Here is a 19,863-nt window from a genome sequence, read left to right on the forward strand (position 1 = left end):
TTTTGCTCATCCAGATGTTTCTGATAGATTAATAAAATGAGACAAAAAAAATAAAAAATTCTTGGGTCAGTCCCTCCATCTGGAGTAATGGCATGGAACAGTACTAAATTTGACACTTTTCATAGCATTTGCAACTTTCTGGTGTTTGAAAAGTTGCACAAAATTAAACAGAACATTTTTGTTTTTAATTCATTAAATACATGTACCAGGTTGAAGAATTTGTCAGAATAGTTGTCAGTGAAAACCACAAACCAAAGAAAAATTACATCAATAAATCCCTAATGATGAATTGGGCTCAATTCAAAGAGTTGGGCACCCCAGTCTTAATGATGGGCGTCTATGAGTAAGATGCGCCTAATTTATTAAGAGGCGTACACTGCTTAATGAATAAGGTGCACCTTACCGGAAGTGTTACTCCAGAGACTGGAGTAACACTTCTGATGTAAGTTACTCCAAAACTTTTCAGGCAGACTTTACCACGCCATGTTTTGCCTATTCCTGGCCACTTTGGTAGAGCTGCAATTGAAATTGCAATTAAATTTTTAATACAAAAAAAAAAAATTGCAACAGTTGGTGTTTTATCCCAGTATTCTATCAAAACAAACCACGAGAAATGGAGCCCTATAGGTCTGAATGGTGAAGGAAATATTTATTTGTATCTTTTGGAGATATAGGAATAGGAGACAGGGTTTCATGAGTTCCATGGTGCCGATTCAAGACCAGGGTTGTTCATGCCAGTCTTGATTAGGAGTCTGATGCTCCGGATTCATGAAGAAGCACACCTCTGTACCTAGCCACAAATCTAACTGCAGTCCCTGGAGCAGGATTGTGATGTTGTGAACGTCGACGACCGTCGTGAATTACAATATTTTTCTTAAATAAGATATCTCCATTATATAGGTTGGAAAGGAAATTCCAGTAACCCTACGACCGGCCATGTTGCCGTACATATTGCTGTAATTTATCATCTAATAGATGCTAACAAAAGGGAGCCCTGGACAGAACGCACCTAACACCGGGTAATTTTGGATTAACGATGCAAAATTTACATACGGACACTAATAACCTAATTGGATGGATAGGGATCTACAACTAGATAGAGGGGTAATAATGGACAGTTACTGTCCAGACAGAATGACTAGATGTCAGTGTTCGGAAGCATGCACACGGCCTTATTCCTGCTCTGTGTGATACTTGTATGTTGTTACGTGGCCAGTTTTTGCCCTTCCAGTCCTGCTGTTCGAGGATTTATTTTTTTTTAAACATCCGCTGTACGGCCCCAGGGATATGGGTAAAAATAAAAAAAAAAATACAGGGGAATAATATAAAAGTAAAAATTTGCCACCTTTGGTAAAACAGTATAAAGCCCCTGTAACACTAATATAAGGAGAGTTTGCACAATAGGCAAATAGATATTATTCTAGCTCCCAACATCTTTGGCAAACAGCTAAGAAATAGCATAACCTACCAGTTTTCACTGCGGCATGAGCGTTGGATTACATATCAGCTATTGATATGAATGGCTGTCTATAATATTAGGATGGCTCGAGGTTCACCACTCTGGCCTGTATAGGTCGTACTGAGGAGTGGACCCCTCGAAATGACGTTACAGTGGTCGGTAAAAATCAGATAATACTGATACACAATATCTCCATCTGGCCCCAGCTGAGCTTTCCGTACAGAAACAGAAAATTTACGATGAATGCTTTGCAATAGATGCCAGTCACAGCCGCACGCGACGTGGTCCTGATCTTGAAGTAGATGTGAGTCCCCGCAGGTGGGATCCGCATCTTTTGGACATTTTTTGGCATAAGCCGTGGATATGCCATACATGTCTCAGCTCGGAATAACCCTTTAATAACCACATTACTAAGTTTAGTCAATCTTCTACAAAGCAGTGGAACAGAGAAAGCTTTGTCCAAACAGGGACAACACACGATTTCAGGGAGTGTTCAGCTCCAACTACTGCTGGATTGTGAGTGCAGCCCTGGATTGGAAAAGTTTATCCTTACATTGAAGTAATGTACAAAAAATATTTTTCAAGCCTCATGGAAAAAAAACAAAACAGAAATGATATTATCAAGAACAGCTGCACATTTTATTCCATACATTCTCATATCAGCTTTTTACAGCATCATGATCTCCTATTATGAAGGAGCAAGTAATACAGCAGACTGAAGCAGTATATACAGAAGGTTCTTGGGCACAGCTACCACCTTATATTAATACTTACACATCCATATAAGAGCAGTAGGTCTAGGGTCTGCCTCCTACTACGGAAGCTGGATTCACAGGTTTAAAGGGATAAATACATCAGTTAATTTCCCCGAATCAGCGCACCTCTTCTCCATTGTCTGTCTGGTACGCTCGGATCAGGATGTGCTGCAGCACCATATAGAAAGCCTATATTTACTTTTTTTTATTATTATTATTATAACCCTGATCCTCCCTTTAAGGCTAAATCGGTCCGATTATGCTAATCACACGGGGCAGAGTTTGATCATAGTGTGATCCCATTTTCTCGCATAAGATGGGAGAAAAGAAACATTTCTCCATATTCTTCACTGGCATCCGAGTGCGGTCCAATTTTTCCCATGGACTCAATGACTTGCATGGCAGAGGGCAATCCAAATATTGGATGCAAATTATGCCTTGGCCAGACTGTGTCCGAAGAAAATAAATTAAAAAAAAAAAATAGACATGTGTGGCCCCATAGAATAACATTGGTTTGAGTGTGATCTGATGCTATGTCGGATCACAATCTGACCAAAAATATGGACATAAATCACACACTGGCTGTTATTGCAACAACGTGTTTTACTCAGGAAAAAAACGACTTTGGAAAAGCTGGCTGGGACTGATGCGTCTTGAATACCTAGTCCAGGAGGCCAGCGCCCAATAACTTCTCTCTAGACTACTGGTCTATACTGACTGGTCTCTACCTGGTTAGTGTTTCAGAATTAGCTTTCCCTAAAATGATGCAATGACTTAGAGTAAGGGTGCAGTAAGACGACCATGTAACTCAGACAACGATTGCATCACAATGCTCGGACTGAGGTTGTATTGGATAATGGGTTGGAGACTGGGGGGGACGGAGGGTTGGTTGTGGGGTAAGGGTCCTGTTTTCGTAAAAATGAAAATGTATTAATAGGTTTTGTATTCGTTATACCTGTCTGGAAAATGTGTCATACTGTGTTACTGCGTGTTATATGCGTTAATAAAAATTATTTAAAAAAAAAAAAAAAACACAATGCTCGGACTGGTTGGAGGCTCTCCTGACCTGAGAGTGACAGCATGTATTTCTGTGCAGCTGTCACGCTCCGGTCAGGAGAGCCACCGGCCAGTCCCAGCACTGCAATGCAATAGTCATCCCTGTTATAACTGAGCCCTAATACCGTACATGTCTGCACTAATGTGGCAGTGTCAGATTCATGGTGCCTGTTCTTTAACCATAGATAAATAAGGATATAGATACCTTTGGTTTTTTTATACCAAAAAGTGTTGTTTTTTTCCTTTTTACTAAAAAGCATTTTTTACAATATGGTCTCATCAAAAAACGTTAGTCGGTTTAGCGTCCATAGCCTCTCTGCACCAAAATACACAGCAGAATGAATAGAAAGGGTTGTCTGCAACCTCCCCATCAGGAGGTGAGCACTGATCAGGTTGTGCCAGGACATTCATGAGAACAGGACGGGTGTTGGATTCCAACTTATGGTGGAATGTCCTTTCAGGGATAGGCAGACACCCCGTCATTAGGGCTTCTCACTGCCCAATGCATTGGTGCGTGTCGCAGTTCCACCCCGTTATGTCCGTCACCTCCCATACTCATTCACCTGATCAGAAAAGCCAGGTGTGATTCAGGCAGATTTAGTATACCACCATAAGAGGTGTTATTAGGACCATGGTAGAGCACCACATACCTAATAGGACTTGAGTTCTGATTGAATATGAGCAGACTTACAGTGAGCGTGTGCATAAGGGAATTTTTGGAGAACATAACATCTCCGGCTATTTCAGGCAGTCTGTGAAGGATGGAAAAAACGGGTCAGACTCGTTTAGCATTGTTCTATATATACAGAATATGCAAACATGATCTTTACTATTGCGCCCAAGAACCCCAGCTAAGGTTATTCAATATCCTCCGGCCTGACCGGGTGCGGTACGGGGATGGTGGACTTTTTCTCTGTGTCTCTGGAAAGTGCCTTTCTCATATCTGCAAAGAAAACACAACACAAGGAAGCATGAACAGGATGGTATAATGTTACCTGCTACGAGGACAAACCTATAGAAATCACACACACGTGTAGAATAAACACATCAGCCTGACCAGAAATACTAAACATTATAATAAAAATAAGCCAGGACATGACAAATTAATGCCATCTTATTTATAGCCCAAGCTGCCTTGGTGGCGGACATGTACAGCACACTTCATGTATGTGGCCTTTACATTCTGAATTGTGACTGTCATTATGTTTCCAGAAGATAAATACAAGAAGTCGTGGCCACTGGATGAGATATTCTGCAAGTCCTGTCATTAACCCCCTTAAGGACAACAAAAAATGTTGGAATATTTTGTTGTATCTTGTCATTCCCGAACTAAAAACTTTTTTTAATCTTTGCATCAATGCAGCAGTATAGGATCTTGTTTTTGACAAGACAAGGTGTAGTTTCTACATGCACCATTATAGACCCATATTTTACTAGAACTCATTTTTATTAATTTAATTTTGGTGGTATATGCCAAAAAAACAACAACAACCCAATACATTGTTCACTTACCTACAAAAGTGTATTTACTTAAAACTCATGTTGTGGTGGTTACAGAGACACCAATAGGTAGGTGTTGTATTATTTTCTATGTTTGTGTGTTATTTTTCATCATGTCACTGGGGCTGGTGATTACAGCTACAAGCTGATCTTTCTCCTTTACCAGTGCCATTATGTCCGACGGCCGCACCTGAGGTTGGGAGTTCAGATGGAAATTACAATTTCCCTGAAGTGCGATCACCTTAAAGGGTCATTCCATCATTGCCTTTTACGGTTCACAGGAGAATCATTGCTTGTAGGTGCCGGTTACCAGAAGCGGGACTACTATAGCAGGTGAGTGTAAGGCTCATAGAAATTAATGGGATTTACGGACACCGCACAGTGCTGCTGGCTACATTGTTTCTGCAATATTGTAATCAGTTTTGGTACCATTTCCATAGCTCCCTTTCATTTATTATAGGGGGAAGGGGGGGGTTCACAAACAGCGCAGGTTGGAGGCACTCGGCTGTTTCCGTAATCCACCACCAGGGGCCGGGACCTGGAAGCAGCGTTTCCCATCTTAGCAGTGAAAGTCAGAGATGGGAATAAATATATGTCGATGTGCTCAGAGGACTGTATATGTTTAATCAATAACGCCATCTTGCTACTCACCATAGGCGTCCTCATCTGGCTCCCCGTTGCTGGCTGAATAGTACTCAATCACGGTCCTGTACACACTATAACCCAGCTGCTTGTACATGTTAACTGCGACCTGATTGGATACTCTAACGAAAAGATCCACAAAGAACCCTCCTTTCCTGAAAATAAGGAAACGGGAATTAGCGCACAGACGAAAACCCACCAAGTAAGGAACACAGAAGAGTCATCACCTTTCAGATATTTCTTCTAGGAGCTCCATGAGTTTAGCAGCCAAACCAAGACGCCGGAATTCAGGGGCTACGGACAGTGCGGTGACGTGGCCATGCCACTCCTCTCTGGCCACCGATCCTTCTGCTTTCCCCATTACTGCAACACAATGAAAAAAGGTTTACATGGGAGAACTCCGTCTTCAGACAGGTAATAATAGCAAATATCAGTGTGGGAAGTGATCGCTTATACAAACGCATATACAGAGGTGCAAAAATACTTCCCTCACTCACATATAGAAGACATTTGCCAGTGCAAGTGGTTGAGATTTAGGTAGAAGAGCAAGTGACCACCACTGTAGGGTTATAGGACCGACAACATGGAAGCCGAGCTCAGTCTAGCCTCATCTCTGTGCCGTGTGAAGAGGGCAGCCATCTCCTCATCACTGGTCTCAGCAAGCAGAATTGTCAAATTCCGGAAAGGACCATAGGGACTAACAGCCATTCTCCCTTTGGAGGGAGGAATATGCGGGAAACAAGTGTCCTAGATAATGGAGCTTGAACACTTGTACAAGGCGGCCTCACTGGGACCTACCAGTGTTTTGCTGCTCTATACTGTGTCTGTAGGCTCATGTATGGAGGAGAGAACAGGCTTGTCCCACTTCTGTCATGAAAGCAATAATCTATAAGCAATGCTCTTTACTCATATGCCTCTGGCCAAAACTGCGAGCTCTCCTCAACAAGCTGAACCTGTCTTTCTGATACCAATGTTCGTCATCCGCGCATTATCATTAAAGGGGGTTTCCATCTAACAAACTACATTTTAATCAAAAGATCTTGGAATAAAAACACATTTCCACAATTGGATATACAAATGAAAGTGTTCCTGTGCTGAGATAATTTTATAAATGTTCCCCTGCTGTGTACTGTGTAATGACTGTGTCTGACCGTACAGGAACATGGTCTGACCACACCACAGCTCCTGGACAGGAGAGGAAGAAAAAAAAAGAGAGGATACAGACATTATCGCGCAGGATCACAGCTGCTGCTTTCTGTGAGGTAAAACATTTCCTTGCCAGTTGTTTTTAAACACGCAGTGAAATGTTTTACCTCACAGAAAGAATCAGCTGTGATCCTGGCTGTCCTGTCTGTATACTCACTTTTGTTTCCTCCTCTGCCCAGGAGCTGTGGTGTGATCATGCCATGTTCCTGTACAGTCAGACACAGCCATTACACGGTGGGGGCACATTTATAAGATTTATCTCAGCACAGGAACATGTTATAATCCCTAATGTGTATGCATGTCATATTGTGTCCCTGACTTTGCTGCGAGCTCCGGATCAGCGCTCCACCAACAGCTGTTTACAAGATAAAGCCTGCAGTCAGTCTCTGACAGTGGGACAAGTGGAGAGAGACACTTCCACAGGTGAAAATGATTTCACCTGTGGAAGTGCTGCTCTCTTCACTTTTCCCACTGTTGCTGAGCCACACCAGCTGGAGCCATGGCACCCACCAGTTTTCCTCCCATGGAATTTCAACCTACAAAGCGTGACAAGCTCTGATACTGTTGTCAATCTCTGACTGCGGGATTAAACATGCGCCGTCCAGAAGCGAGTCATTCCAGAAGAACATCAGCGCCCGTCACGTGGTTGGTCATTAGCAAAATTCTCAATTCTGAAGTAAAATCAGCATTTATTGAAGACACATTCCCATTACTGAGCTAGGAGATGGCAGTTAGTGTTGAAAAGATTCTATGTAGGATAGGAGGGGCAAAAGGGAGGAGCGCTGCCTCTAGCTCCTCCCTTCTACATAGAATTGTATCCATAGCAACTGCCATCTGTCTCAGTAATGGGAAAGTGTCTTCACTGAATACTGATTTTACCACAGAATTGAGAACTTTGATAATGACTGATCAATTTTGGCAGAAAAAGAAGCAGATTTTCCTGATAAGATATATTGCAAAGTTGCTTATTTTCATGTACACAATTAATTTATGGAATAAATATTATGTGATGATTACCCTTCACATTACCCTGTTTGAACAGCTGACATGTGCCCCTAACAGCCGTGGGTGAAATCGCGATCCATCCGAGGCTATTAATCTGTTAAATGCTGCTGTCAATCTCGGACAGCGGCATTGAATGTGCCTGTAGCGTAAGTGCGTCACTAATCTGGCCCATGTCACATGATCGCGGGTCGCCGATGGGTTGGCATGACAACCCGCGTCTGCAGCGGACCTGCATGGTTGTGATTGTTGGATTGCCATGAGCGCTGCCCAGAGGTCGCTCATTGCCTGTGTGTAGCAGAAATGCTCACTTGCTATCTGATCAGCGCCTGTGTGTAGCAGAGGCGATCAGACAACTGCAGCTTCTAGTCTCCCATGGAGACTATTGAAGCATGCAAAAAGTAAAAAAAAAAAAGTTTAAAAAACAAACAAAAAAAAAAAAAAAAACAGGATTTTTGGTTGCTTACCGTAAAATCTGTTTCTTGGAGCCTCCATTGAGGGACACAGGAACCATGGGTGTATGCTGCTGCCACTAGGAGGCTGACACTATGCAAATAAAAAAAGTTAGCTCCTCCTCTGCAGTGTACACCCCACCGACTGGCATTATACTCTTCAGCTAGTGAGAAAGCAGTAGAAGATAATGAGCAAGGTTGAAAAACCATAACCACAAACTTGAGAACTGTAAATGTGATAACAGTCATAGAACATATAACAACAGAAACATTGGGGAGGGAGCTGTGTCCCCCAATGGATGCTCCAAGAAACAGATTTTACGGTAAGCAACCAAAAATCCTGTTTTCTTTATCGCCTCTCATTGGGGGACACAGGAACCATGGGACGTCCCAAAGCAGTCCCTAGGGCGGGAAAACATACTTCCATCAGGTCAGAGGACTCACCACTGCCGCCTGCAAGATCCTTCTGCCTAGGCTGGCATCCGCCGAAGCGTAGGTATGGACCTTGTAAAATTTGGCGAACGTGTGGATGGAAGACCAAGTTGCCGCTTTGCAAAGCTGTAGGGCGGAAGCCCTGTGGTGCACCGCCCAGGAGGCGCCGACCGCCCGGGTAGAGTGAGCCTTAATCCCAGGACGGGGCACTCTGTTCTTGACCCGGTAAGCCTCCAAAATTGCCATTCTAATCCAGCGAGCAATAGTCGCCTTGGAAGCCGGTTGGCCTCTGCGCGTGCCATCAGGAATGACGGAAAAAGAATCTGTCTTCCGGAAAGTGGACGTTCTATCCAGGTAGATCCTCACTACCCTGACGAGGTCCAGCTTGTTCAACGATCGCTCCAGTGGATGAGTCGGAGCTGGACAAAAGGAAGGTAGAACGATGTCCTCGTTGAGGTGGAAGGTGGAAACCACCTTAGGAAGAAAAGAAGGTGGAGGCCGGAAGACCACCTTGTCCTGGTGAATGACCAAAAACGAAGGTCGGCAAGACAGGGACGCCAACTCGGAAACGCGGCGAATAGACGTGATGGCCACAAGAAAGGTCACCTTCCAAGATAGAGGAATCTCCCTAAGAGGCTCAAAGGGGGAAACCCTCAGAACGTCCAGTACCAGGTTTAAATCCCATGCATCCACAGGGGCCCTGTACGGCAGGACAGCGTGGGCTACTCCTTGAAGGAAGGTCTTAACCTGTGGCCGAGAAGCTAAAGTCTTCTGAAAGAGGATGGAAAGCGCAGAGACCTGGCCCTTCAGGGAGCTAAGAGCCAGGCCCGAATCCAGTCCTGCCTGAAGGAAGGCCAAAAGAGAAGGCAGGGAAAAAGACATAGATGGAACGCTTTTGGACTCGCACCAACGGAAGTAAGCCTTCCAGGTACGGTAGTAGATCCTGGAAGACGAATGCTTCCGAGCCTGAATCATGGTGTGAATCACCCGGTCCGAAAGGCCAGACGCTCTTAGAACTGCGGTCTCAACAGCCACGCCGTTAAACTGAGCGACCGAGAATTCGGGTGGCAGATCGGACCCTGAGACAGCAGATCGGGCCTGTCTGGAAGGCGCCAGGGAGCGTCCGCGAGAAGGTTGACAAGCTCCGCGAACCAAGCTCTCCTGGGCCAATCCGGGGCGATCAGGATGACCGGCACCCCTTCCGCTTTGATCTTCTTCAACAGTTTGGGAAGTCGGCGGCCCAGTTGTCCACGCCAGGGATATGCACCGCGGATATCACCGGAACCGTTGCCTCTGCCCAAAGGAGGATCTTGGATACCTCGGCAATGGCCAAGGAGCTCCGGGTCCCCCCCTGATGGTTGACATATGCCACAGCCGTGGCGTTGTCCATCTGGATCCGGACTGGCAGGCCCCTGAGAATCCTTTCCCAGTGGCGGAGGGACAGAAAGATGGCCCGAATTTCGAGGACATTGATTGGCAGAGATGACTCCTGCGACGACCAACGGCCCTGAACAGTCAGGTGGCGAAAAACCGCACCCCAGCCGAGCAGGCTGGCGTCCGTCATCGCCACTTGCCAGTGAACTGGAAGGAAGGACCTGCCCTGGGAGATGAGAGGTGACGTCAGCCACCAGTTGAGAGACCGTTTGACCCGAGAAGAGAGTCGGATCGGCCGATCCAGGGAGAAGACAGACTTGTCCCACTGAGACAGAATGGCTTGCTGAAGGGGTCGCGAATTAAATTGGGCGAAGGGAATCGCTTCCAATGTTGCTACCATCCTCCCCAGAATCTTCATGGCCGATCGGAGGGAGGGAGGCTAAGGACCCTGGAGCAAGCGTATGTCCCGACAAAGAGTGGATCTCTTGTCTTTGGAAAGGAAGACTCTGGTCTGACGAGTATCGAAGAGCATGCCCAGAAAGATGTAGCGCTGAGAAGGAATAAGGCAGGACTTCTTCCGGTTGACCAGCCACCCAAAACGGGCTAAGGTGTCGAGAACGATGGACAGGATTTCGTGAGCCTGTGAAAAGGACGGAGCCTTGATGAGGATGTCGTCGAGGTATGGAAATATGACCAGGCTTCTGACTCAAGATGGCCATGAGCGCCGCCATGATCTTCGTGAACACCCTTGGAGCGGTTGCGAGGTCGAACGGCAGGGCGACGAACTGAAAATGTTTCCGGAGCACTGCAAAGTGCAGGAATCGGTGATGTCCGGGAAATATCGGGACATGGAGGTAGGTGTCCTGGATGTCTATTGAGCACAGAAATTCCTGAGCCTCCATGGAAGCAATTACTGAACGAAGGGATTCCATCCTGATGTGTCTCAGGCGAACTCTCCTGTCCAGCAATTTGAGGTCCAGAATGGGGCGAACCTTGCCGTCTTTTTTCGGTACCACAAAAAGGTTCGAGTAGAAACCCGTGAACCGTTCTTTTTCCGGGACGGGAACAATTACCCCGGCTTTGAGAAGAGAAGCGATGGCTGCGAAGAAACCCGGAACTAGAGCGGGATCTCTTGGAGGACGGGATTCGAAGAAACGATCCCGGGGTCGTGAAACGAACTCTATCTTGTATCCCGAGGATACAACTTCCCTGACCCATGCGTCCTCTACTGCGGAAATCCAGACATCCCTGAAAAAGAGAAGACGGCCGCCCAACCTGGGAGTTGGGCTGGAGTCTTGCTGAGAGTTATGCCGAGGTGGATCTTCCAGTCCTGGGCCTGGAGGATCTACCCTGGGAGTAGCGAGGACGCCAGGACGGAGTGAGCCTAAAGGACACCGCCTTCTTCTCTTGACGTACCTGTGGCCTCTGTTGCTGCTGGGAAAAGGAGTTTGACGCAGCGAAGCAACGAAAAGGCCGAAAGGATCGAAACTGCCGTCTAGGAGGATGGCGACGAGGCTTAGCCTGGGGGAGAAGAACTTGTACCCCCGGTGGCATCCTTAATGATTTGGTCCAGCTGGGAACCAAAGAGACGAGAGCCCTGGAAGGGCAGACTGGTAAGGGACTTTTTGGAAGATAAGTCCGCCTGCCAGGCCTTGAGCCAAACGGTCCGGCAGATGGCATCAGCATTGCTGGAAGCCTGAGCCGCACAAGACGCGGCATCCAGGGAGGTGGAGACCAGGTATTCCCCAGCGTGGGAAATCTGGTTGGCAAGCTCCGCTAGTTGCATGGGAGGCGCCCCGTCCAGGATACCTCGGAGATCTTTGGCCTATTTGGAAATGGATTTAGAAATTCAAGTAGAAGCAAAAGCTGGGCATAGAGCTGCTGCAGCCGCTTCAAACGCTAACTTTGCAAAGGATTCTACAACTCTATCATTAGAGTCCTTGAGAGATGCTCCGCCGGTCAGTGGAAGCACCGTGTTGGTGGACAGCCTGGAAACAGGGGGATCTACCGAGGGAGAGACCGTCCAATTGGCGGTAAGTTCTGGAGAAAAGGGATATAACACACCCAGGCGTTTTCCCCTCTGAAAACGTCTGGTCGGGTTCTCTCTCTCTCTGGACAAGATTTCCTCGAATTCAGGATGAGGAGCAAAAAACTTGGAAGGTGTTGGCCCGTCTAAACGAAACCGCCTGATCTGCAGGTTCCATAGAGGGATCCTTGATGCCACAGGTTTGGTTTATTGCCCCAATGAGATTCTGGACCATATCCCTCATTGTGGCGATTTGGTTAGAATCCAGCTCCGAAATATCCTCTGAGGGCGCATCAGAGAATGCCTCGCCTAACTCAGGGGAGGAGGATTGGGGGGGGACACCGACCGCAGGGGAGGGCCGTGTGGCGAGATGGAGCGAGAAGAGGACTCAGACCGACGTTCCTGTCTGGACCTTTTGTGGCTTATCAAGGTGGGCTCGGGCGGCGGTTCCTGCGATCCGCTGGCCACTGAAGGGGTAACCGATCCAGCACGGACACCAGGGTTTGAGACACCCGTGTTAAATCGGCCACCGATTGTGACAGAGAGGAGGCCCAGCCTGGGATGGGGGTATCACTCTCGGGCGGATCGGCCGGAGGATCCTGGGTGGTGGGAACAATCGGGTTGCTGCAGGACTAGCATAGCGGAGAGGACTGACCTGAGGGAAGTTTGCTGTTACAGGACGAACATGCAAAGTACTTGACTAAGGCAGAAGATGAAGAAGTAGGGGGACGAGAGCGGCCCCCTTTAGAGTTAGACATTTTGAGAGGTCCCTGAAGAAAATGCCAGCGGGTTAGGGGACAGTGGGGCAGAGGGGGGTGTCAGTCTGCAGTGCAGCTACTCACGGACCAGGTCCTGGAAGATGTCCCGCTTGCGGTGGAGAACTCCCTGTATTCTGCGCAGATCGTGTGCTGTGCCCACAGAAGAGTGCGGTGGCGAAGGTGCGGGGCGCGCTGCGTGAGCTCCTGCTACTGAGAAGTGGTGAGCACACACAGACGCTGTCCCTGAAGGGGGCGGAGCCAGACACAGGGGCGCCGGTGAGCAGGGCACAGTATGTCGGGCGGGAGAAAAGCACGCCCAATGAAACAGGAAGTGGGTGGAGCGCGGCACCAGAAGTAGGCCCTGGGAAAAGCCGGGGCCTAAATTAGAAGCCGGTGACCGCCAAAATGTGTGCGGGCGCGAAGGAAAAGGTGCGGGCGCCCCGGCTGACAGGCGCGGCAGCCGCTGCATGTAAAGAGGAGCGCTGGTGCCGGAAGTAGGCCCCGGGAAGAGCCGGGGCCTATATTAAAAGCCGGCAGCCGCAGGAGACGACCTCGGCCGCTGGGAGGGACCGCGGCCGCGAGTCACCTAAAGGGTACGGCCGCCGTGGAAAAAAATCAGCGCGGCTGCCTGTAGGGGGCTGCGCCGCAGAGAGAAGAGAATGCAGCCGCAGAAGGCAGAGCGACTGCCGCCGTGGGGAAGCAGCGCGGCCGGACATCAGAGCCGCCGTGCAAAAGATGGGCCCCGGTTTTTGTCCCTAATTGTCGCCCAGTGCAGAAAAGGTGAGGCCGCAGAAATAGCAGTGCGGCTGCCTGTAAGGCAGGAAAGGTAGGGAATCCACAGAGGCCACCGAAGAAGAACTGATAGGGAGCACCAAAATACTCACCTAACATCCCACGCCGTCGTACTAACCTTAAAAACATGGAAGATATTAGACGTCCGTGGAGCTGGTGACGGACGTCCTCGTCTCCTCCGACCGACAGGCTCTGGTAGGCGAGTGGGTGGGGGACGGGGCCAGGACCGGACTTCTGAGCACGCTTGTGTGCTACGCTCTTGGTCCTGGAGAGGGATCTATGAGGATACGGGGTGGCAGTACACGCCGTACTCATAGTCCGCTTTGTGGGACTACTGGTGTGACTGCTCACCCTGTATCCCTTCCGAAAAACCTGAAAAGAAACAACGCACATTGAGGTAGATAAGAGTCTAATGAAAGACCGGTGTCCACCTCCTACTGACACTAAGCTAAACTGAAGAGTATAATGCCAGTCGGTGGGGTGTACACTGCAGAGGAGGAGCTAACTTTTATTTGCATAGTGTCAGCCTCCTAGTGGCAACAGCATACACCCATGGTTCCTGTGTCCCCCAATGAGAGGCGATAAAGAAAGAAAGAGAAAAAAAAAAAAAAAAAATCACCCCCCTTTCGCCCCATTCAAACTAAAACAATTAAAAAAAAAAATACATATATCTGGTATTGCTGCGTTCAGATCTATCAAGCTATAAAAATAATTAATCTGATCGGTAAAAGGCATAGCGAAACAAAAAGACAAAATGCCAGAATTACATTTTTTGGGTCGCCACAACATTGCATTAAAATACAATCAGGAGCGATAAAAGATCGTATCCACACCAAAATTGTATCATTAAAAACGGTAACACAGTTGTGGCATTGCACTTTTTTGCAATGTCACAGCTCTTGGAATTTTTTTTCCCATTTTCGAGTACACGATATGGTAAAACCAATGGTGTAGCTCAAAAAGTACAACTCATCTTGCAAAAAACATGGTAATATTGACGGAAAAATAAAAAAAATTATGGCTCTGCGAAGAAGTGGAGTGAAAAAGTGGAAACGCACAAACTAAAAAGGGCTGTGGCGTGAAGGGGTTAACACTACACATATCACAGTGGCTGCTATCTTAGAGGAAGGAGGACAGGGACAAGGTCTCTGTCACTGTCGGTGATGAGGTGCAAGGTTACTTTATCGTATTTTTACACCTGCGTTTGTCAGGACCTCAAACTTTTAGAACGGGGTCTTTGGATTTTCATTGTTTTGACACCACAACAAAACTTTATAGAAATGCCAATGAAGCCTCGGACAGTTGAGTGAACCGAGCCCTATGGCTATGCTTTTTTTTTATGTTGTACCCCTGTTAAGTATTATATAAGCGGAAATCTTCTGCCCCTTGGTTTAAGTGCAGATATGAGTGATATAGATTGGCGCTGCCCTGGTGCTGCGTCCAGTCCAGGACTGTGGCAGCCGGTCTTCATATCTGTGCACAGCATCCTCAGTCCTCTGTTTACTAAGCCCCGCGACGTCATAATGTGCCCACGGTGAGGGTGCGGAAGACTGGTGCCACAGAGGTCCGGACTGGACCATGGCCGCATAAAAGTGGTACAATACACACACACAAACTTTGGATAGCGTTGTGTGTGCCGGTCTGATATTCCAGACCCACCCTTGGCAGGAACACTGCAGTGTTTGTATATTGTCAAGTGCTAATATTAAATCACACAGTGACCGCTACTGCGATCGCTTTAGTTTAACATGCGAGATTCCTACATTCTGATTGGCTGGCTATTGTTTTAAATATTGTTTGTACCACAATGACTCTAAGACTAATAGCAGCTTTGATCGAAACGCGTGGGCCCTGCCGCTACTGCCAACGGGATTTTTAAAAATGTTTGAAAGTTTCAGGATTTTGACATCACTCCCAGGGCTGGATGTGCAAGATTCACTATTTAGGCATTTGGTGGAGGTCTGATAACCTGGACCCCACCAATCAAAGCTACTTAATGGATATAACAGATCAAATATTATTTAGGCTAAGTTCACACTGGGTGGTTTTGCTGCGTTTTTTTTATGCCAGTTTTCACATGTGTTTTACAGTACCAACAAGGCCTATGAGATTTCAGAAATCTCATGCACACACATTGGGTTTTTGTCATCAGTATTTTGTGCTTTGCTTGTTTTTTTGGACATAGAACATGTCCCTTCTTTCAGCGTTCTTTACCCATTGACTTGAATGGGTGGTTAAAAAAAAAATGCACCAAAAACGCAGGTATCGTGTTTTGCAGCGGTTTTTATGCCAAAAACTATTTCTATGTAATAGCACTTTTTTTCCCCCCCCAACACTAAACTTTATCAGCAGGCACAAAAGACAAATCCATCATGCCAAAACCACTGCAAAAACACCGCAAGAAAAACAAAGGAAAACATGATTTTTTTCTGCAGCTTCTTTCCTGCAAAGAGATCAGGTTTTGCTGCAGAAAAAAAAAAAAGCTTAAAAAAACGCCCAGTGTGAACTTCCCCTTAAAGTCCAGTTACGCTTGTCATGGCTGTAGGTCACTTGCTTTCACCATAAATAACAATACAGGAGATTACTGTACAATTACTTACTGTAACCCATAAGTTCTCCACCAGGCGCCTCAGCAACAATGAAGTATTCGGGCCAGTGCGCCAGATACTGCAAGTAGAAAGGGATCCCATACTACAGCTCCCGTTAAGGTAACATTAGGTTCCAGGATCTCGCTGCATTGTGATCTCGAGGACAATGCGCTTACACAGAAAAAGAACTTGGAGTGGTTTTAGATTCATCAAAAAGGATACAGTCTCTGTGAGAGGATCCAAATTTCTGTAAAAAAAAAATAAATACGGTAAGTGTTTGCGTGCGCTGAAACACAATAGAACAATCATAAGTACGGTACTAAGCTAAGGATATTATCATTGACATAATAGCAAAATGCATCGCCAGAGTTATGTTAGTAGATGTATCACAATTATATCTTGATATTTTGCACGGTAGTTACTTATAGTTTATAATTCTGCTCTAGGCCGTTTAGTACGGCGGCTGTGCTTATTGATGGGAGCTAGCCCGAGTAGAGCTGCAGTATAAAGCACAGAGGAGGCAGAGAAGCACACAGGATTTGTACTGACCCAGGTAAAGCATAAACAGTTGGGGGTATATGGCAGCAGCACCGAGCGTCTGGACTGTCCCTGTAAATCCAAGTTGTAGCACACAGAACACCATGTCTGTAGTGGTCCCGTCATTCTGTGCAGCATAGCCATGAGGGGTCACTGAGTATAAGGTGCATAGATACATCGGAGCAAAGCCAGCAGACCCTGACAAACTCCGAGACCAAACATCTACATCAGGTCTCTGTGGCGGCCCAGAGATAAGACGAAGAAGTATCAGAAATGGACAAATCTGGCAGCGACTTGTTTCACTCTCTCCAATTAAAACACATGAACGCGCTACCAAGTTGGGTGCAGGAGAGAGAGCAATCAGCTGAATGAGCGCTTGCCAATGGCTACTGAAGGTATACGCTATGATGGCGTCTGTACAGTGCTGAGGAATTAATAATTAATTAGTGAGTAAAATAAAATATACTTGCACTGTAAGGAGTTTTTGGCACATAAACACTGCCCTATATCAGTAACGGCTGCTGTATCCGAATAGAGGGCAAACTGGAGTGTTAGGGTCCGGTTACACCTGTTGATCATGGGCTAAAAAAAGACCATTTGGCCATTTACACAGGCAGGCCGGCCACTAAACAGATCAGTGCACATAAGCTGCCATTGCGCTCAGCAGCGTCGGTCAGGATAATGTGCTGTCAAGAACGATGATCTTTTGTGCAAGCCAAAAGATTACTTCATCCAACAAACAAGTGTTTAGTGAAAAAGCTTCCTAGGAATGCTTGTTTCCCAATAATCGCACGGTATAAATGCTGCTTTACTGCCGACATTACACGTCATCACAGATAGGAGACAGCTAGAGATGAGCACATAGGTCTGTAGGACCCTGGTACACTGCGCTTCTGCTGACATCATGCATGTATACAGATCAGTAGCCCCGGGACGCTGTGGGTAGGAGGAATTCGCAGGGCTCCTTTCTGGCAGCCGATGCTTCACGTGGTTGCTCGACCGGGGTCCGGCTAATCCAGTCACTCATCTTTTGTGAAGGTGACGGCAGAGGCCATCACTGATTCTGAGCACAAGCCTCTGAACAGCTCAGACACAACGGAGCGAGGGCCAGTGGTGCTACTGAGAATGTGGGCGGCTTCCTTCAGCGGTACCACAGGCGACAGCGCAGTAACATGCGACCCAAGCTCCAATACAAAGTGGATCTTCAGTGCCCGGCTCTTAGGATCAGTGGACACCCCTGAGGTCAGGCACCCACCGATCACCTACAATGTTGGGAATAACCCATAAGAGCAACCATGGAAGCGAGGCTGAGAGCGCACCATGCGGGAGCCTCCATCTGCCACTACGGAGGCATGGCTGTCTACGCAAAACAATGGACTCCTCTGTGTAACCTGCAGGGGCCTCCGGAGGTCAGCAGGGCCCACTGTGCGACAGCATCAACGCATCATAGCAGGTGCAGGGTTACCAGCTGTGCTCATGGCCAGACATCCCCTTTAAGGCCTACCTTATGTATGAGCAGTGCTGGTCAGACATCCCCTTTAAGGCCTGCCTTATTTATAAGCAGTGCTGTCAGACATCCCCTTTAAGGCCTGCCTTATTTATAAGCAGTACTGGTCAGACATCCCCTTTAAGGCCTGCCTTATTTACAAGCCGTGCTGGACAGACATCCCCTTTAAGGCCTGCCTTATTTATAAGCAGTGCTGGTCAGACATCCCCTTTAAGGCCTGCCTTATTTACAAGCAGTGCTGGACAGACATCCCCTTTAAGGCCTGCCTTATTTATAAGCAGTGCTGTTCAGACCACCCCTTTAAAGTTTGCCTCAGTGGTACGCAGACATTCCCTACTCTCCATCCCCTCGTCTCACATGTTGTTGAACCGAAAGAGATCGTCACAGGTGAAGGCTCGCAGCGAAGTCATCCTCCCTCTCTAGCAGCGGCAGCAGCACACCGAGAACCACTGGCGGAAGTCGGGCAAACACGAACCGGAAGTGTTCGGGGAAGTGACGTCAGAGAACTGGCAAACTACTCGGCTGTCATGAAGGACGCTGGCAGGGCTGCAGTTGTTATGGGGACGTGATGGCCGTGTATCTGCAGGTGGGCGGGGCTTAGTTGTCTCTGGCCTATCAGCAGTGGCAGGCTGCTTTTCCCACTGGTCTGCAGTTATCAGTGGCTCAGTGCTAGTGATAGTTACTGTATATGAGGCAGTCGTGCTCCGTGACACGGTGTCTGCCGCCCTTCTCACGGTTTATCAGTACCCGGCACTGGGGTCACATTTATAACTATTCCTGTAGATTTAGCATAAACCCAGACTGTACAGGCCAGGCCATGGCATATGTGACAGACCTGTGTATCACATCACCCCACGCCTGACCACAACCGTCCAGTGAGGATAAAATGTGTCACAAGGAATATGGCGCTGCACACACAGCAGGTTCGATGACAATTGGAGGCGGAATTTGTGCTGGTTTGGTTTCGTCTGTCTCCATATAGAGCGCGCTAATGTCCACTGCAGCCGTGACACAGACCTGGCACAGGGGCAATGAGTTAATGGCCGGGAAAGATCAGAAAAAGGGGATGCAGGGGCTTCATAAACAAGGCGACCCCGTACAACATGGCTTCCAATGTATTTATGCTAGAAAATGTAGATATGTAGTGACCCGGCCCCACAGGGCATTATCCTACCAAACACCGAGACAGAGACTCCACTGTGACCACTCGTTCCCTCAGGAAATTCTATTTTTTTTTTGCTTCTGAGGCGTCTGGAATATGATGCATATTATATAATAAAGAGCGAAGGACAGCGGCAATGTCACACAACGTCTCTCCTTGTCTCAAGGACTAACCCTGAACTGGTCACCAATAGCTCCACCATTGTGTGGAGACACCAGTAATATTTTTGATGCATTAAATCCTCCTTCACTATTCTATAAACACGCTGCTGGGGGTGAAGTATTAAATGGAGTCTGTCATCAGATTCATGCTGCTGAACCACGGGAAGCATAAATCAGATCTCACAGACAGTATAAATCAGAACTCACAGACAATATGAATCAGATCACACAGACACTATGAATCAGATCACACAGAGACAATATGAATCAGATCCCACAGACAGTATAAATCAGATCCCACAGACACTATGAATCAGATCACACAGACAATATGAATCAGAACTCACAGACAATATGAATCAGATCACACAGACAGTATAAATCAGAACTCACAGACAATATGAATCAGATCACACAGACAGTATGAATCAGATCCCACAGACAATATGAATCA

The 19,863-nt window shown here is 47.2% G+C and overlaps 1 protein-coding gene across 1 annotated transcript; it reads right to left on the reverse strand.

The window, feature by feature from the left end:
- Positions 1 to 2,076: 2,076 nt before the first annotated feature.
- Positions 2,077 to 18,573, reverse strand: NAA20 (N-alpha-acetyltransferase 20, NatB catalytic subunit). The gene is made up of 6 exons (XM_069768936.1): positions 18,444 to 18,573; positions 16,265 to 16,289; positions 16,055 to 16,145; positions 5,640 to 5,775; positions 5,422 to 5,567; positions 2,077 to 4,213 (listed from the first exon to the last, which is right to left on the reverse strand). The coding sequence occupies exons 1-6, from the start codon at positions 18,494 to 18,496 to the stop codon at positions 4,128 to 4,130; spliced, it is 537 nt and encodes a 178-aa protein (XP_069625037.1). The 5' UTR covers positions 18,497 to 18,573; the 3' UTR covers positions 2,077 to 4,127.
- Positions 18,574 to 19,863: the final 1,290 nt, after the last annotated feature.

This window comes from Ranitomeya imitator, chromosome 5 (assembly GCF_032444005.1).
Source record: "Ranitomeya imitator isolate aRanImi1 chromosome 5, aRanImi1.pri, whole genome shotgun sequence".
Classification (NCBI taxonomy): domain Eukaryota; kingdom Metazoa; phylum Chordata; class Amphibia; order Anura; family Dendrobatidae; genus Ranitomeya; species Ranitomeya imitator.